At 38.7% G+C, this 18,318-nt stretch overlaps 2 protein-coding genes across 8 annotated transcripts; both read left to right on the plus strand.

The window, feature by feature from the left end:
• Positions 1-762: 762 nt before the first annotated feature.
• setdb1a (SET domain bifurcated histone lysine methyltransferase 1a) lies at positions 763-7,977 on the plus strand. 3 transcript variants are annotated; one of them, XM_040121216.1, is made up of 8 exons: positions 763-1,115; positions 3,138-3,249; positions 3,789-4,150; positions 4,305-4,478; positions 5,171-5,372; positions 5,507-5,580; positions 6,499-6,689; positions 6,792-7,972. In XM_040121216.1, the coding sequence occupies exons 3-8, from the start codon at positions 3,793-3,795 to the stop codon at positions 6,897-6,899; spliced, it is 1,107 nt and encodes a 368-aa protein (XP_039977150.1). In that variant the 5' UTR covers positions 763-1,115; positions 3,138-3,249; positions 3,789-3,792; the 3' UTR covers positions 6,900-7,972. The 3 variants fall into 3 exon arrangements, with proteins under 3 accessions (XP_039977150.1, XP_039977151.1, XP_039977149.1); XM_040121217.1 differs by lacking the exon at positions 3,138-3,249 and having other exon boundaries at positions 5,174-5,372; positions 6,792-7,977; XM_040121215.1 differs by lacking the exon at positions 3,138-3,249.
• A 311-nt stretch (positions 7,978-8,288) lies between these two features.
• LOC120785972 (histone-lysine N-methyltransferase SETDB1-B-like) lies at positions 8,289-17,520 on the plus strand. 5 transcript variants are annotated; one of them, XM_040121005.1, is made up of 10 exons: positions 8,289-8,394; positions 11,170-11,344; positions 12,662-12,765; positions 12,892-13,470; positions 14,269-14,436; positions 15,183-15,384; positions 15,544-15,617; positions 16,765-16,955; positions 17,074-17,197; positions 17,298-17,520. In XM_040121005.1, the coding sequence occupies exons 1-9, from the start codon at positions 8,340-8,342 to the stop codon at positions 17,194-17,196; spliced, it is 1,671 nt and encodes a 556-aa protein (XP_039976939.1). In that variant the 5' UTR covers positions 8,289-8,339; the 3' UTR covers position 17,197; positions 17,298-17,520. The 5 variants fall into 5 exon arrangements, with proteins under 5 accessions (XP_039976939.1, XP_039976940.1, XP_039976943.1 ...); XM_040121006.1 differs by lacking the exon at positions 8,289-8,394 and adding an exon at positions 8,413-8,640; XM_040121009.1 differs by lacking the exon at positions 8,289-8,394 and adding an exon at positions 8,413-8,613.
• Positions 17,521-18,318: the final 798 nt, after the last annotated feature.

Here is an 18,318-nt window from a genome sequence, read left to right on the forward strand (position 1 = left end):
TCTACTGCACTGATGTTACATGAAATTATAAAACAGTGATTGAAAGGAGCCCACAATGCCTTTTTGAATAGCCTGTGGGTGGATTACTCAATGCAACTACTGAGCCTAAGGCATCGAGGGTCTTAACCCAGGGCCTCTGCTTGAACAACAAGATCAGTTTCTCTGGAAAGTCAGAGAGCTCAGTCAGAGGTAGTGATGTCACTATCACATACTTTCCCCCTGATAATGATCTAAGTCCTTAGATATTAAGCATGAGGCAATCTTAAGAGCAATCCTAGGTTTATTTTTTTATCATATAATTCGTTCCTATGTAATACAGCTGTGTAGTACATACTTAGGCTACAGTGATCTTACATTACTACATTAGAATTAGGGATTTATAGGAGGGGAGGGCCTTTTATGTGTCTGTTCCCAGGGGCTCATTGTCTCCTAATCCATCCATGACATAGTCTGCTAATGGAGCAGCTGCTTCTAAATATGTTTCTCTCTCGACAGTCATGAACAGGCGCCCACGCCGATGCTATCTGTGCAGGTATCCTGCGAAGCTGTGCGGAGGAGAAATCTCCCAGATCTTATTGTAACTGCGGTGCTCGTGTAGCCTCTGGGTTTGTGAGAAACCTTCTCGACTGTACAAGCAATCAAAAAAAGGGATCTCGGTTCATAATCCCGGTCCGCACTCCATGCCAGCTGGGGGCGGTAAATGCGCCGTTTGGTTGTGTGCCACAAAAATATCCAGAGGAAGGAGAAGAAGAAGAAGAAGAAGAAGAAGAAGAAGAAGCAGAAGAAGAAGAAGACAACACTAACAGAAGTATAAAATGGAGGAAGCTGTGCTTTGTGCTAATTTTGTTTGACACACTTATTTAGCAGAAAAAAATTGCAGCGCAAGTTCTTTTGCATAATTTCCGTAAAAAACCAAGAAGACGTTTCAACTGTGTGCTTTTCAAGCCTGTTGTACTTTCAGGCCTAACTGGTGTAGGCTAGTGATGCTAGCCTGAGAGCTAGTTTAACTGTTGACTAATTTCGGCTTTAATCGCAACGACACAACATAATCACTTTTATTGTGGTGTGACCACACTTTTCTGCCTTTGAAGCGGACAGTCGAGTCGCAAGAACAGGTAAGATACGAGTTATGGTTCAAGTATTACTGTTGATTTAATCTGCAGATTATTGTCATTGTTATGTGTTAACCATTTGGACAAAAATGGTGAAAAATGCCCATCACAACATACTGGAGTCCAAGGTGATGTCCTCGAATGTCTTTATATTTTCAAAGCAACAGTCCAAAACCGCCAACTATTAAATTAACAGTGTTTTAAGACCATGAAATGCAACAAATTCTCACATTTGAGAGCCTTGTATCAGTGAATGTTTTGCAGTTTTTCTTGACAAATCGCTTAAATGATTATTCGATTATTAATGCACTGCAGCTGTAGCGGAATGACTACTTTTTTTCAGCAAATCCAATTAATCAGTCTGATATCAGAAGCTGTGGCCTCGCATTTAAATGGATCTGTCTCTACTTCAAAGGAATAAGCAGGAGAGCAACCTGGTCTGAATGAGAATATTTATTAACCTACCATCTTATTTTTGACATCAACCCCGTCATGAACAGGAAGGAAGATGGTTTTGCCTATTGTGAGGTGTGTTGCCCGTTTCTGGAGATTTTTTCTGGTTAGGGCCCACAGCAGTTGATGTTGAAGTCGGGTGGTCCGTAGTGAGAGAGAGGTTATTTCTACCATTTGCCTCATGTCTTTTTGGCCCTGTTAATTCCAAGAGGCCTCTGTCATATATCTGTCTGTTGTGCTTAGAGCTGGTCTTTTCTGGGAGTGGGTTGACTCACCCCTTCTTTTTAATGTCAGTGTGATAGTTTTAGTGTGAGGGAGTGAAATGAGATCCTCGGGTCCATACACAAACTGAATAATACCCACCATGACCTCCTCAGTGGCATACCAAGGATGCTGAGCTGTGTCTACTACATAGCTGCTGATTAATTTTTTGTTGATTGACTAATCAGTTAACCGAGTAATCGTTGCAGCTCTATGTCAGACGATTTATTGACCTTGCTAATATAATGGTTGGGCTGTAGTTTGTAATCTGTGTCCTTGTATCTTACTTCTTGAACATCCACTTGAATCGTGAGATATCTACTAGAGTTCAAACCCTTATTTTAAACCACACGTACTGTATATTGTTACCTGGTTTTCAGTGTTGTTGGCTGGACAACAACAGTGGGGCTAGCTCTATAAAGGTGAATGTTGCTGAGTGACTGAGTGAGTGAGTGCTGAAGTTACATCATTGGTCAGCCGGCTGAGTGTTGGCGTTTCCCCCATGGCTGTTGCTCTTTAAAAATGAATTGGCACAGACAGTTTCTATTGAATCATAAGTGTTGCCAATTTAGCGCCTTTGTCACCAAATATACTGACTTTTCACAGCTCTTTAGTGGGAAAAAAAGCACCTAGTGATAAATCTAGCGACTTTTGGACAAACCTTAGGAACTTTCCGTAGAAGAGAGTCGTCAGTATTGCCCTGCAAGCGCAAGGTCAGGCTTTCCCTCCACAGGCACATCTCTCTCAGCATCTTATTCAGTTGACCGTACTGCAGCTGCATAGATGTGAATGAGCTTCTAACTTTCTCTGAGTGATAATTTTACAAGTAAATATAGCCGAAATCACAGCACAGCCCTTTTCTTTAGCGTATGTGCATGGTAATTTTTTTTTTTTTTTTTTTTCTTTAGACGATGACGCGGTTGTAAAATCAAGATTCTTAGCAGTGCAGAGCTGCAGCTTGGAAATGGCTTAGAAATAACTGCCAGTTTACGTGTGGTCTTAATGGGCTGCGTTTCAATCACTATTTCATACTTGTTCCGTTTACAACAACAACAGAGACAGAAAAACATGTCAATGAGAACAGCTTTATTGGGAATTTGCCTATATTAAATTACTGTATTTGGGAGCACTGAGAGCAGGAGAGAAAAAAAAAATAAAGGGTGATCCAACCACATTCTAGGTTTTGACCTAGTCTTGTTTATTTATGTGCCTGATGTTGTATTGTCCTGTCTGAAACTTGTAATGCTGCTGTCCCAGCCAGATCTTAAATAAAAAAAAAAAATTAAAAAAAAGAATAATTATGTGTTGCAGAGGTTGTGGAGCTGGAGTTGGAGACGGAGACAGGAATGTCAGAGCTCTAGGGGTTTGGGGAGAGGGTAAAAAACGAGAGACTCAGAATCTGATGAAGAAAGAGATGACGATAGTAAGCACATTATTGTGTTAAATGAAAACATAAACACATGGTAGTTTTCTTTTTAACTAAGCTCATGTTCAGCTTTGATATCTAAAAAGGAAAATCTAGCCAAACTGACTTATGAATAAAATAGGGCTGAAACTGACTGTTATTTTCATTATTGATTAACCCTCTAATTATATTCTTGATTAATTGTTTAGTTTATGAAATGTCAAAAAATAGTGGGAAACACATTAATTTGCTTGTTTTAACTGACCTACCATCCAAAATCCCCCCCAAAATTTTCATTTATTACCATATCATTCAAACAAGCTCCAAATTCACATATTTGAGAAGCTGGAACCAGCAAATATTCGGCCTTTTTTTCTTGAAAAATGACTGAGTCAATGAATTGAGTGATTGTCGAAATCGTTGCCGATTAATTTTCTTTGGATCAGCTAATCAATTCATTGACTAGTCATTGACACACTGGGACACACTGATCTCTGTTGTAGTTTTTTTTTGTTTGTTGTAAGTCACAATTTCACCAAAGATTTTTTCTTTTGCAGAAATATGTCTGACTCCCCATGTGTGTCTATCCCTTCCATAAATGAGACTTGTAGCAAGAGGACACAGCTGGAAAATGGCTCTGACTCTCTCAGTCTAATAAAAAAAGCAGTGGTGGTCTTGACCAGACTCCCTGAATATAAGATCAGTGCTCTACGGCCTCCAACGCCTCAGCAGTTTTACAGTGAAGACGAGTCGCTCAGCAGCTCTGACTCTGATATGCAGTGGGAGCCAGGAGATGATTCTAGTGATTCAGATTTTTCAGTCTCAACCAATAAACAGAAAAATGCAAAACCGACAAAAATTGACACAACGAGAACACCTGCACCACCAACAAGCAGTAACAGCAACAACAACAACAACGGTAAGGCCACAAACAACACCATTACTTGAACACCACTACCACTCACAGATGAATAGCAATGGTTGAAAGAAAAATACTCTAGGACTTTACAATCCGTGAGGTTCATGTGTTTAAATATACACATTTTGTGTGTTTTTTCTGTTTTTTTCCACAGTGACAGATATAAGCCCCATAATAATATCCTCAGCTTTTGCCCATTCCTCTTATGAAACCACAAAGGTCCGTCCTAACTTGCCAGAGGGAGAGGTCAAAGTGGACATGATGGTGCTGGCCAGGAAGGGGCCCATGAGATGGCAACGGGGGAAAATAGTGGAAATTGTTACAAAGGGTACGAAAATTATATTTTTAAGCAGGAGTATGATCATAAAGATGTTAAAACAACAGTAAAACAAAATAAATCTATAAAATCAAAGTACCCATGGATGCATAATACAAGTATCTTGTGCTCTGTACATCCAAAGACCTTGTTGCTAGATATCTTCAATCAGTTATTTAATTAATTGATTATTGTATTGATAGAGAATTTGTAAATTGACTTTGATAAACGACTTCTATGATTAATTGATCATCAAATATGAGGATGTGATGCTTTTTTTACTACTTTTTATATATTTAAAAAATGAAATATCTTTGAGTTTTGGATTCTTGATCCAGCAAAAGATGCAATTTGAACATGTAAATTTGGGCTCTGTGAAAATGTGGTGGGCTATTTTTAACAATTTTCTGACGTTTTTTTTAGACTGAATTGAAATAGATTAATCAAACAAAAATGAAAAGATTAATCAGTAAAAATAATCTAAGCATAAGTTGCAGCCCTAATAATTATCGTTTTGTCATTTAGGTGGGTTATTTCACATACAAAAATCTAGATGCCACATATTCCTCACACGCAGATACAACATGGTTTTTAGAGAGAACTATGTTTTTCACTTTGATGATTAATTATAAACCACAAGGAAGCAAAAAATTACATATTGGTGATTTTACCCATTTCACTTATTGACATTTTGCTCTTTGCAGAAGATGGCCGGTTGAAGTACAAAGTTAGCTTTGAAGAAAAGGGGAAAAGCCTAGTTTCTGGACACCACATTGCCTTTGACACCACACCGAAGCTGGAGCAGCTGTATGTTGGCGCTCGTGTGGCGGTCCAGTGTCAAGATAACAAGTTCCGGTTCCAGCCTGGTATTTTGGCAGAGCTCCCCAGCAGAAAGAACCGCCTAAGGTGTGTTTGACTGAGTGTTTATCCCTACATCTATGAACCACCTAAATCTTGGGCACTTTTAGAAGAAACTAATACCTCAAAACCCCCTCCAGAAAATCCAAATGCTTTTCTAAGGGTTTGATTTAATTTTTCAGGTTCTTGGTCTTTATGGATGATCACACGCCGGTCTATGTTGGTTTACCTTTACTTCACCTGGTGTGCAGACCATGTAAGTTTGGTTATAGGTTTTTTTTTTGTTTTTTGTTTGTTTGTTTTTCTCCACACCTGAAGCCAACTGTCCTGCAAGTTACTGTAAATTCTCATATCCTATCCAGGACCTTTATTTACCTCTACTTCAGCAAGAACCAGGCCTTTATTTAAAATCGGTTTAGATTAGAGAAAGACATTTATTTCTAATTTCCTCTTTTTTCATATTTTATATTTCATCGTATTTGGGTCGGAAGCCTCCCTGTTTTCTGATCCACTCCAGTTTTAATGTGATGGCTATGCTGTTTTCTGTAAATGGGCACTTAAACGCCCTCCATGTTTACTTGTTGTCTTGTCAAAGACAGTGTTAATTAAATTTCAACAGCACTAAATCCATCAATGCAAGATAATAATCATGTCATACTCACCATCCTGTTTTTTGGAGTTTCTCTTCTTTAGCACAAATACTTTTTTCATTCACTAATTCCTGCTTAGGTTTCACATTAAAAGCCTACCAGGAAAGGCAGTTATAATGCCCCCTGAGCTGCTGGAATGCTTTTAATGTGAAACATCTGTATAGGAAGTGATGAGTATCACTGACGAGCTTGAAAGCGATCAAAAAAACAGCAAACTAGAAGTGATTGCAGATGATTCATGAAAAGAGAGACTGCTGTGAAGATGTACATTATGCTAAATTAACCATGTGAGCTATTGAAAGTTCAGGTCATTTCACCTGTTAACTATTCATTATTTATATATGATGGTGATGGTATGTGATGGTGCTTTCAAGGTAACCTAATGAGTTTTGGCCATGTGTAGGGCATGGAGCAATGATTAGGTCCCTGAGTTGTTTGTATCGAGTGAACATAATTGTATTTGGTGAACATGTTCATCCAAAGTGACTGCAAGATGAGTGACAGACTTTTTGTTTTTTAAACAGTGGAAGACGTTTTAGAGGACATTCCGGACAGCCCTCACAAAGGTTTCATGAAGCAGTACCTGAAGGACTGGCCATACCCACATTTAACCCAGTACAGAGTTGGACAGTCCTTTAATGTAGAATTAAACGGAGACCAGCAGAAGTGTGAGGTGCAGGTGGTCGACTGCAGCTTGATACAGGTGGTTTTTCAGGTCAGTATCATTTAGCACTGCTGGTGTTCATATGATGTTCTCTTCCTCTCTTTTTTGTTTTTTAATAATTCTGATATAACTTGGTGTTTGTGTCATACTCAGGACAATCAACATAAAGAATGGATCCATCGAGGCTCCATACGACTTGAACACATGGCCCGGTTTTTGGAATTGAAAGCGGGGGAGGAGCGTAATGATGACTTTGACTAAAAGCCCATAGACGCAGGTGAATTTTATTGTAGCTCGGGAAAATTTGAAAAAAGAAAAAATTGTAACTTTTATGTATGGTACAAATGTGCAGATATAGTTATTTGAGTGTTTATTGTGATTCCAAAAATAGTTGTGCATTATTACTCATAGAAAACATACTTAACAATACTAATTTTCAGTTTGATCAGAGATATGAATTTATGTTAAAATAGCTTTTGGCACCATGTTCAAACAGTTAATGTTTAAACCTATATTTGGCAGACAGGAGATCAACTTCTTCTTTTATTGTATTGTACCTATTTATTTATTTTATTCATTTATTTTTTTTTTAACAGTGTGACAGACCATTAATCCAGACTTTGTATGAATGAAAACACTTAATTTTATCAAGCACGGAGTGGATAAACAGTAACACATTTCAGTGTAACAAGTGGCCTGATCATCCAAATATATTTTTCTATGTTTTTTCATGGTGCACTCATATTTATGATTTGCATTAATGGGTAACACACATTAAACTGCTCATGTAAAACATCCTGGCCAGTGTTACATCAAACTGTAATTGTTCAGTTACTGGAAAAATACTGGAGGTGGTATTACTGGAGCATTTTAAAGAAGTGAGAGAAGGTGCTACGTCTACATGCTGTGAGTTTTGGGAAGCCGGAACGACAGAGTTAGACATGACTGTAAATGTTTTTTGTTGTGCTTAATATCCTTCATTTGTATAGGTTTTATTTTGATAGGTCCTGTTTGTCTTTAGTCTTGTCATTTGTTAAAATCTGGGAACAAATTGTACAGGGTAACCCAAACAAGTCAGTGATTAAATTATGCATATGCACAAAAGTCAATAGCCCTTGCTTTTCTCATCTAGCCAGTATTCAACATTTTCTCAACACTATCCAATTTGATTTCCATTCATTTTTTTTTTATATATACAGCTTCCAAATCCATTTAGTTTGTAATACTTTTGTTTCATTTTGTAAATAATAAAAGTAAAAAACGTTTTACACTGTATATTAGTCATTTGCAAGTGTCCTCAGCCCCAGAGATGTATTAATAATCAAATTTCTCAACCTTGTTCAACCTTGTCTTTTTTTCTGCTGTCTTCCAACATGTCCAACACTCTGCTTACTGTAAAGCTACAGAATACAGGCCCCTAATTACCTGTCGCTCAACAAAATAATCTAAGGTCTTAATCTACCTGAAATTTAAATGTTAAATTGTCCTGTTCAGTAAACATAGATTCTTATTTCATACAAACACAAAAAAATATATACTGACATATATATGTAAGGGCTAGTTCAAATTAGAGAAAACTGATTATACTGTTAGGTAAACTGTGAATTTAAATCTGCAAAAAGGCTAAAGCAGAAAGAGTTGTCGGTCGTTTGTCTGGACACGGGGGGCAGCAGTGAGTCTGTCACAGCCTGGCGCAGCGGCATGAGGCGAAAGAAGAAGCCGCACTCGAAAACACTCTTGGACAAGCTACACGGAGGTAAGATATATGTCCTATCGGAGGGATTTGTATACAAAATACCCAACTTTTACAATAGAAAAGGCGTCGTGGATGAGGATTTGCCGACGAGTTCGGCAAGTGTATCTCTGCTATCCTTCCCCGCTGCCGATGAAAACCAGCTCTAAGCCGTTTCCTTAACATCTGGGGCTGGCTCCCAGGCAGTGGATGAAGCGGTCTCAGCGGCCGGTCATGGTACAGGTCCGAGTGGCAAACCCCGCATTATACGTGTGTTTCTTAAATGGCCCTGTTTTTTTTTTTTTGTCTAGTCTGGTAATGTAGCTTGGCTCAGGCACTGCCCGGGTACAATAGAAACGAAACTCTTCTGTGCGTGCGTGCGATGTAACCTCGGACGACTGCGAGAAGTAAGGCTCCCATTTGACTCCAAAAATGCGTTTTACTTATTGTAACTTCCTTTGGATGTCTGACCTTTTCTGTGCAGAATGGTTTAACTTGTATGAGAAGTTGGACATTGGGCTGTCGTCGCACTGATCAGCCAAAGTTTCTTTGTACAACCAGATCTGGTTTTGTAGACAGTCACGGTCCATTATGCAACTTTCACAAGTGTGCTTTCGAAACCTGAAACCTCCAATGAACATACCAGTACTGGAGGAGACATCTTGTGTCCAACAGTCAAAATTTTGAAATTGAGAAATATTTGCATATCCGTAGATTCTTTATTTTTCAAACAGAGAGAAGGAGCGGATGCAATTTCAAGAATGCCCCAGAACCCCCGGACCCCCAAAAGCACCAGATTTACTCCACATCATTTGGGTCTACGTAATGTGATTAATTACAATTTGTTGGAATTTGCAAACACTGAAGTCTAGTATCATTTATGACGGGTCCTCAATCCTCCATCTCTGACCTCCTCCTGTAAAGGGATCTTTTGTTAAAATCTAGTTCCAAGTCCTTTACTTTAGTTACTTTTTATTTTATTTTTTTCTGTTTTTAAGGTTCATGAAATAAAATCTAACCGTGCATTGACATTTGCAGAAAGGCTGATTTTTAATGTCTGCTTGCTGCAGGGGTTGGACTTTTAAATTCGAAGATCAACAAAATAGATAATCTACCCGAATTTTTGCATAATCTTTGCATAGGATGAACTTTTAAAAAAATCTAACAACAATATATCCAGGGTGATTCATTGGTCAGGCTCTAGAAACTACAATAATCATCTTCTCTACCATGTTATCTAAACTCCCTGATCCACTGCTACATATTTGAACTTTCGACCCCCTTGTTTTTTTTCACCTCGCTGGTCAGTTTTATGTCACCCGCTATACCACAATGCTTTGAGAGGTGATTCACTAGAGTTCCATGGAGAATTGCCACGTTCTGTGGGTCTTGGCTGTGATGTAAACATCCTGAACATCTGTACGAAACAGTCCACAATTAGCCAGGTTCCTCACCACAGCATCAGCATCGTCATCGTTGTATGCAGTGAACACATGCAGACAGTTGCAGTTACTGTCAAAGTGTGGATAGACACTCATGGGTAGAAGTCATTAATAGTTTTAAGTTTTTACCCAAGCATCCATTCATCTCTGCGCGAAAAAACTCTAGAGACCGTCTTGCAATGGGCTCACACCAGCCGCGAGGCCTGTCAACATGTTGACGTTCCGACCCATGACCACTCAGTAGTCATTGCTGCATTATTACACGAGTACTCGGTACCTACGGGTTGGACCACACCCATCTTTGACCTTGGCCTTCATTTTGATCTCAACTACACACCTGTAAAGTTTTGTGAGTGTATGCTGCACGGTTGTGACGGTTATCATGGCGACAAAGTCTGTGCACAGACAAGACATGAACTGGTGGTCGACCGACATGGGCTCCTCAGTGGCCGATGGCGATGCTGATATTTAGAGAGCAGGGCGGCCGGTGCCTGATATTTAGTGCCAATATTATGTTGTTGTTTTTATTTTTTTGCATCTGATAAAATACAACAATTTAATAATAATAACAAATGAGACACAGAATTGCTGAACTTAAATGAACATTTATTTAACACTAAAGTATTATTATTCACTTGAACACAGAAGAATATTTGAAAATAAAAATTGTGCATTGTCTCCGTTTGCTTAATTAGATCTGCATTCTGCACTCTACTTATTATTTTAAATTAAAAAATGTCCACAAGTAATCAAAAAACTAAATTCTGTTAAAAAAAAAAAAGGAAACTTTTATTTAGATGTCTCCAGATGTATCTGCAGACATTTATACCAGCCCCACTGTTGTGGTTGGTAAATATTTTAAGATGCACAAAGGTGAACTGAGCATTCCTCAAGGAGCCTCAGCCATTAATGGCCTTGAAAATCAATAACAGACTGTGTATATTCTATTTTCTCTGTGACTGAGGCTATAGTCTGTGATTGCACTTGTTCACAGCACTAGATAAGGGACAGCAGTACTGTGCTGTTGCTAGCTCTTGTCCATGTCACTTGTGGTGACATTAGCTATTACCTGTAAACTCTGGCATAAAAAACAGCTGTTCTAGTAGATGCCAAAACTAAGGCATTGTGGCATGTGACCAAGTCCAAGAGGTGGCCCACCCACTGTGTGTACTCAGACTCAGCAGATGTGCCAGGAGCCACTGCGTTTTTGAAAATTTTAAATCCAAATTTTTAACAATCTTTGGCAATTTGTATTTTTCTCTGCATCATAAAAAACTTCTTTTGTGCCACCCCCTCAACTACACGACTGCTGTACACCTTACCTCTGGCATTCGATTTGACGCCTTGTGTGTTGCAGCGATTATGGAGGGGGATGAGATGGAGATGAGCAAAGAGGAGCTCCAAAGGTGGATATCGCAGAAGGTAAATAAGAGTGAGCTGATTTCCCCAGACGTGCTAGAGAAGTGCAATCTACTGCAGTCGCTGCTGGAAAGGAGGGAGAAACAGGCTGCCCACCTCCTGAAGCTCTGCGAGTGAGTGTCACATCTACTAAGTGCTCTTGTTTTCTGTCTCTTGGAAAATCGCTTTTGGACCAAAATTAGTCTCGCATAGCCAGACAAATTTAGACAAATTTACCAATATCTGGTCGAGGTGGATTGAGTTCATTAGATCCCAAGGACAAGACTTGACTGGAAACACAATTATTTGACTCATACATATTACTATTCCTTACAGTTGTTTGTACGTAGTTCTGTTTGGTAACAGCAATGGATTCATAATAGATTTGACCAATCGGGAGGGAACCTGATTTCTTTTCCTGTTTGTTTGTTTGTTTGTTTGTTTTTCTTTATTTGTTTTGTGTCCTCTCCTCTTTCTTTTTTATTTACATTACAAAAGTGAGAAATGTACGATGAAACTTCTTATTTATTTACTTAACAATTTAGAGTTAATTTTTTACGATTTAATCTTTATTTTATTTTTAGTTATGTAATGATCAAAGTGGCAAATCTGGCTATTGTGGAAAAACAAGTTTTTTTTAACACTGTTGACTGTGTTCTTAAAATCAAAGAAAACATTTTCCTGACTGTTGTAATTTACCCTGCTAATACATTTCCTTCAAATGTATCTACCCATTATAAAAACCGCCCTGTCCTGGTCAGGTTTCTTGGGATATAGCAAATATTACTAGTTGAAAGGGAAAGTGGTCTCAGACTATTGGACCCACAAATTATATACAGTATATTATACAGTATATGTGGGCATAGTTACACAGGACCATTATCGCTCTATTTTTATAGACCTTTAAAGTATGGCAACCAACCTTGGCAACCAAAAGCAGATGGCTACTTGCCAGCCTCGAAACCAGCTCTCAAACTGACCGACTACATGTCCAGCGAATACAGTTCAAGGGGGTTGAAACCTGGGTTAATCTCTGCTCTGTGTAGTCTGAAAGTTCAGCGCTTATCCTGCAGTGCTCACTAAAATAGAATAAAGTGTCCCTTATAGTTGACGGGGAAAGCTGGAGGCCCCCTTGACCCACGCTAATTTGTCTTGTCAAATCCAAAATATCAAATGCTACTGGGCTGGCCACTCTTTAGTGGCTCTGAGTCATGGCTGCACAAAATGTACCAAAGCCAAAGTATTGAAATATTCCAAGGGCATTTGTGTTAAGGAAAGATGAAAATGTTACGCCGTATTTGTATTAAAAAGTCGACATGTTTTCTTTTATTTATTTAAGATAGAAGAGTACAGGTCCCTTCTTTGTATTTGAAGTATAATTGTACAAAGTGTTTCTCAATGTCCTCTGCTTGATTCACGTCCTCATTGATAATGCTGTTGATGTCTTGCAGGTCTGTGGCAGCATGTGAAGCGACTGTGAAGAAACAATACTCTTTGCTGGGATGGGAGTACAAAGACACAGATTCTGATGATGACGATGATATCACCGATTGTGGTAAGACCATAATTTGTAAACGTGTCTCTTATTATGTCTGTTTCCATTGATAATTGCTCAGTCATTTTCAACCAGGCAAAGTGGCTTATTTTAGTTTTTTTCAACCTGTGCTTTTCACCTTTGTAGGAGTTACACCTCCATCACCATGCAAGTCTGTTCTCTCTGAGACTCAAGTCCGCCGTTCTCCAGCTACTAATGGCCTTACTCCTCTGTTACCAACAAGGCCGGACAGAGAGAATCTGAATAGAGATAATGGGAAAAAAAGCTCCTTTAGACTAAGGGAACCAGTGGTGGTCTTGACCAGGCTGCCTGAATGTAAGATCAGTGCTCTACGTCCGCCAACACCTCCGAAGCACGACAGTGAAAATGAATCCTCAAGCAATTCGGATTCTGATAAGCAGTGGGAGCCAGACGATGATTCAAGTGATTCCGATTTTTCTATCTCAGGTTTTAAGACGGGCTCAAAAAGGAGGAGAAAAATAGATCAAATGTTTAACGTAAAACTTGCCAAGAGTCATGCAACACTGCAGGCCGGCACGAATACTTACACTAAGAGCAATGCAGCGAAAACACCAGCACCCCTAGCCACCGCTAAAACTGGTGCAAACACTAATGCAGCGAAAACACCAGCACCCCAAGCTGACAGAAATACCAACTCTAAGCGCAACGCAACGAAAACATCGACGCCTCCAGCAAACACCAAAGGTAATGGCCATAAACAACACACCATACAATAACATGAACACCCCTCAGACTCAGAAACTTTTTTTGTTGCGTCACATACTTTAATTCTGATCCTGGAAAATTATTCTTCATTGCTTTCATATTGCTCCTGTCATGGAAAAAAACCTGAAGAAGAAATGTTTTTGTGGTTATTTACCTGTCCTTCAGCTGAAAGAAAGCTGCAGTGAAGATGGTCTGCTGTTAGGCATGGTTTATTTCTCTTCTCTTCCAATTTTGAGAGGAAACTTTCTATTTTCCTGTCAAGACATCAACAGTCACCATTGTATCTAGTCTGCTAACCAGTGCTATTATTTTGTTGGGCCATCTAATTTGTATACTAGGTATTATACACTGTAGAGGCCATTAGTAGTGAAAATATTGGCTGGTTTAATGTTAAAAATTAATACCAAAAGCTTTGCAAGAGATTAGTCCGCTGGCTAGTTGGCTATATATTAATATGAAAACAGTTTTTGGCGCTAACCTGAGTGAATTACAGAGTCATAGAGAAAAAGATATGAGATAGTTTGCTGTTTCATCATTTTTGTAATCTAACTTGTGGCACAGTTTCATCTTAGCGGACCTATCACAGTTAACTGAATTAACTGCCGAAACCCAGGCCAGCTTGTTTTAAAGCTGTCTGGGTTTGTGGATATTTGGACATCGCTTATTAACAGAAACCTCTCCTCTTTGCATTTCAAAAGAAGTACATAGACATAGGCAAAGAAACTAATTTACCTCAAGCTCATCAGTTAATGCGTTGTGTTCCTTTGGCACTGACAGGAGTAACCCCGGTGTGCATAGTATCAGCTCTTTGCCAGTCCTCTGAGGAAGCCACCAAGACCCTTCCTAGTGTGCCACAAGGAGAGGTCAGTGTGAACATGAATGTCCTGGCCAGGAGGAGGGCCATGAGCTGGCAACGAGGGAAAATCAAGGAAATACTAACAAAGGGTAAGACTTGTTAAAGCAATCTATTCAGCACCACAACGTAGAATACAATGCAATGTCTATTAAGGGGGATCGTACTAAGCAATTTTCCCCCAGCTAACAAAAAATAGGTTTGTCGAAGTATTCAGGAGTATTTATGTAACATCTGTGGAATTGATTAAAAATGGTTCATACCATAACTCAGACTCTTCACAAAGCTTCAAAACTTTCTGGTACAATAAGGTTGATCACAAGCAAGGTTAATCAAAACTTATGTAGCAGAGCAATATAGTACAAGTCTTGGGTACGCAGTCCTATGCTCATTGCATGTCCAAACATATTTATATACATTAACTACAATATTGCTGAATTGCTGAATTTCTGCAGAATCTTCTCATGCTCTCAACTACAGACCCTCCTTGCCTCCTGGGGGCACTCATAGCATGCCTGTCCATGCCTCTGCATTTTGAATTGTTTTGACTGTGGACAGCAAACCTTCACAAATCTGCAACTGGGAAATTTTTAAATGTTAATGTCATTTCAGTTTTATCTGTAACGGTGTGGACATACTGTAGCTGTGTTGCTCTGACTGTAAACGGAACAACTGTTTTTCCCAGACCCATCGGTAGGGTGTTTTAAATTCAAGGGGCTCATTGGGATTTAGTTGTAGGCTCATGATGTACAGCACTTTCACAAAAACTGCAAACTTTGTAGAAATGCTTTTCTTATTAGACATGCTTTTCTTATAAGGGTTTTTTTTTTCTTTGCAGAAGACGGTAGGTTGAAATACAAGGTTATTTTTGAAGAGAAGGGCAAGAGCCTTGTGTCTGGTCACCACATCGCCTTTGACTGCATGCCAAAGGTGGAGCAGCTGTTTGTTGGTGCTCGTGTGGTGGTCAAGTGTCAAGCTGACCAGCCCCACTTCTGCCCTGGTGTCCTAGCAGAGCTCCCCAGCAGGAGAAACCGCATGAGGTGTGTGTGTGTGTGTGTGTTTTTTGTTTTTTTTAATAATGAATAACTTTTACGATATTCAGATGTTACAGTTTTTCAAGAAATTAATTCACTATCTATTTTCTGCTTTAGCCAAATTCTGGTTTGATGAAATTATTATTATTTTTTTTCATCTTCCAGGTTCCTGGTCTTTATTGATGATCACACACCAGTCTACGTTGGCTTGCCTTTTTTTCGCCTGGTGTGCAGACCATGTAAGTTTAGGTCTTTTCATACAACAACTGTTTTTGAGGATTTATTTAAGTGATGATAGGTGCATTCGATTCAACTTTAACACCTGTTTTTTGGAAACCTGGATCTGGTGGAGAAAAGCCATTTTGAGTTGACCTCAGGCTGATCTGGGGTTTAATTCAGGTATACTCTAAGAGTGAAGGCAATGAATGTCAAAAACATGACTGGCTGATATTGTTTCTTTTACTTGTCTTTGTTTCATCATGATATATAAAGTCTAATTTGCCCTTGATAAAAATTTGACTCACTGCATCATATGAAAACCTTTTCGATGCTGATGTTTTCTCAAATCCAGGTCCCAAATTGATCATAATAATGATAATGGCATTTACTGTATTGCCGGCTAAAGGATCTCAATTCAAGGTCCACTTGCTTGCTGGTTTCTGAGCTTTCGACTCTATCACATGGTCCTCATCAGCAGATATAGTTTGCTCGGTTGCAATGGAAATGCACATGATTCTGACCACCTTCAAAATGTCTCATCCATGTTGGACCTAAAATTGAAATCTGAAAATTTGTTCTTAACCTCAGAAACGGCAGTTAACAAAGCAGTCTCAACTCAAGGTGCACTTACTCACTTGTCCTGAAGCTTTCAAGTATTCCTCAGAGTCTTCATCAATTTTGCACTTTATTATGTTTCCTATTTTCTATATGACGCTTCTTTGTGTACGGCTATGAACAATTACCAATGTATGAGTGATAACTGATAACAAATGATAAAAGCCAGACTGATAATCAAACTGAGATTCATTTTCATTTTCACATTATTATTCAGTCTGACGTCATTTTTATGTTAGCCGTAAAGACTTTCCTTTTACTTGCACCTGGTGAAAAGTCTTGAGCTTACTTTCTATACATACATTATTCTCGGTATCTTAGTCACAGCCCCCATGAACGGTCACCCATGCACTGAGGAGTTTATACTGACTCCTGTACATTCGGCAGGAATCTCTTTCCTTTCAGCGAACAGCAAATATTTTGACACAGATGCATACATTTTAAGCTGGTGACCCCAAGAGGAATCAAAGCACCAAACTCTCGCACTTGTTGAATCACAGTTGTCCACGGCGCCTACTATTTTACCACTTTGTTTTCATTTTTCTGTGACAGTGACGGACCCTTTGGACGATATTCTAGACGACACCCACAAGAACTTCATGAAGGAGTATTTGATGAGCTGGCCTTACCCACCCCAGACCCAGTACAAGGTTGGACAGTTAATTAATGCCGAATTTAACGGAGTCCAGCAGAAGTGTGAGGTGCAGGTGGTCGACTGCAGCTTGATACAGGTTGTTTTTGAGGTCAGTACGTTTAGACATTACTCTTTAAAGTATTTTCAACTGGATTCTTGATGATTTTATCCTGTTATGTTTGTTGAGACTGTGTCACTTACAGTAGCTAATGTGTTGTCACGCTCAGAAAGATCAGCATAAGGAGTGGATCTACAGAGGCTCCATACGTTTGGAACACATGATTAATATGAGAGAGCATTTGGAGTTGAAAAGGGAGGACGCGCAGAAGAATAAATCTACCTCAGGCTAAGGTAAATTAAATTTTTAATCTAAAACAAAATATGCATTTATTCGAGTTATACCCGGTATCTTATTTGTCTCCCCTGTATTTCTGTGTTTTGTGTACTTCAGAACGGTCACAATGTTGATGGTGGCCACTGTGCTAAAAATTGCCTCACAGCCCAGCGATGCTCGTGCAGGCTTGATTTGGACCACGGATGGGACTCACAGGTGCTGCTGAAGGTTCTGCCTGTTTGGAGTGGCTGAAAACTGTCAAAGTGTCTTGAAACCATAAAAGATTGGAATTGTTTGTTTATAAGAATATTTGTTTTATAGTTTTTGTGCTCTTAAATAAAAATAAATTGTCTCATTTTCTTCAAGCTTATTTGAAAGTTTTAACCCATAAATATGGTTATGAGGAAAGCGGCAACTATTTTAGATGTACATGAACATAAAAAACAGTGGAAGCCTGTTTTATCCAAGAAAAGAAAATAAACAAATTAAAAAGTTAGACATAAGTCATGGTAAGTCAAACGAATGAGAGAATTAAACATTTTGACCTAAGTAAAAATTATGATAAGTCAAAATGAAGAGTTACTGTGTCAAAATTATTCGAAGTCCACATTTTTACAACCAAGTCAAAATTAAGACGGCAAAGTGGGGAACTGCCCAGGCTTCCCCAAAATTCCCAGGTTTATGCTACTCTAACTCTGACTACAAAATCTGACTATTGCAAATTTGTTAGACACCATTTAAGTACAGTATTAACTATGACAGGTCCTCCATCTTGTGGCCCTGTCTTGAAGAGGGACCCTGTCTCAAAATCTAGTTTTAAGACCTTAATTGTTCTAGTTTATATTGCACTAATTTTATTTTAAATTTGTTTTTTAATCAAATTGCCTTTATTTTTCTGTGTCAAGCAAGGCAGTCTTTTTCTTTAATAATCAATGGATTGTTCAGTGTATAAAAAATTGAAAAAAAACACTGAAATGTGCCCATATCTTCCTTAAAACCCAGTAAACTCTCTTTGAGTTTATTCTCATAGAAAACTGGTAAACTAGAGAATATTGACGTGCGAATTTGGGGACCTGTGAATTTTTTGAAATGTTTGTTATCACCGATTTAAACAATGAATTAATTTTGAAAATTGTTG

Source organism: Xiphias gladius, chromosome 24 (genome assembly GCF_016859285.1).
Source record: "Xiphias gladius isolate SHS-SW01 ecotype Sanya breed wild chromosome 24, ASM1685928v1, whole genome shotgun sequence".
NCBI lineage: Eukaryota > Metazoa > Chordata > Actinopteri > Istiophoriformes > Xiphiidae > Xiphias > Xiphias gladius.

Bases quoted from the DNA above. Each gene is read 5' to 3' on its own strand.
- LOC120785972 (XM_040121005.1), top strand. From the start codon at position 8,340: ATGAGGCGAAAGAAGAAGCCGCACTCGAAAACACTCTTGGACAAGCTA. The intron at 8,395-11,169 runs GTAAGATATATG...TGTGTGTTGCAG, and splicing joins CTTGGACAAGCTACACGGAG to CGATTATGGAGGGGGATGAG. The intron at 16,956-17,073 runs GTCAGTACGTTT...TGTCACGCTCAG, and splicing joins TGATACAGGTTGTTTTTGAG to AAAGATCAGCATAAGGAGTG.
- setdb1a (XM_040121216.1), top strand. From the start codon at position 3,793: ATGTCTGACTCCCCATGTGTGTCTATCCCTTCCATAAATGAGACTTGT. The intron at 4,479-5,170 runs GTACGAAAATTA...TGCTCTTTGCAG, and splicing joins AGTGGAAATTGTTACAAAGG to AAGATGGCCGGTTGAAGTAC. The intron at 5,581-6,498 runs GTAAGTTTGGTT...TTTTTTAAACAG, and splicing joins TCACCTGGTGTGCAGACCAT to TGGAAGACGTTTTAGAGGAC.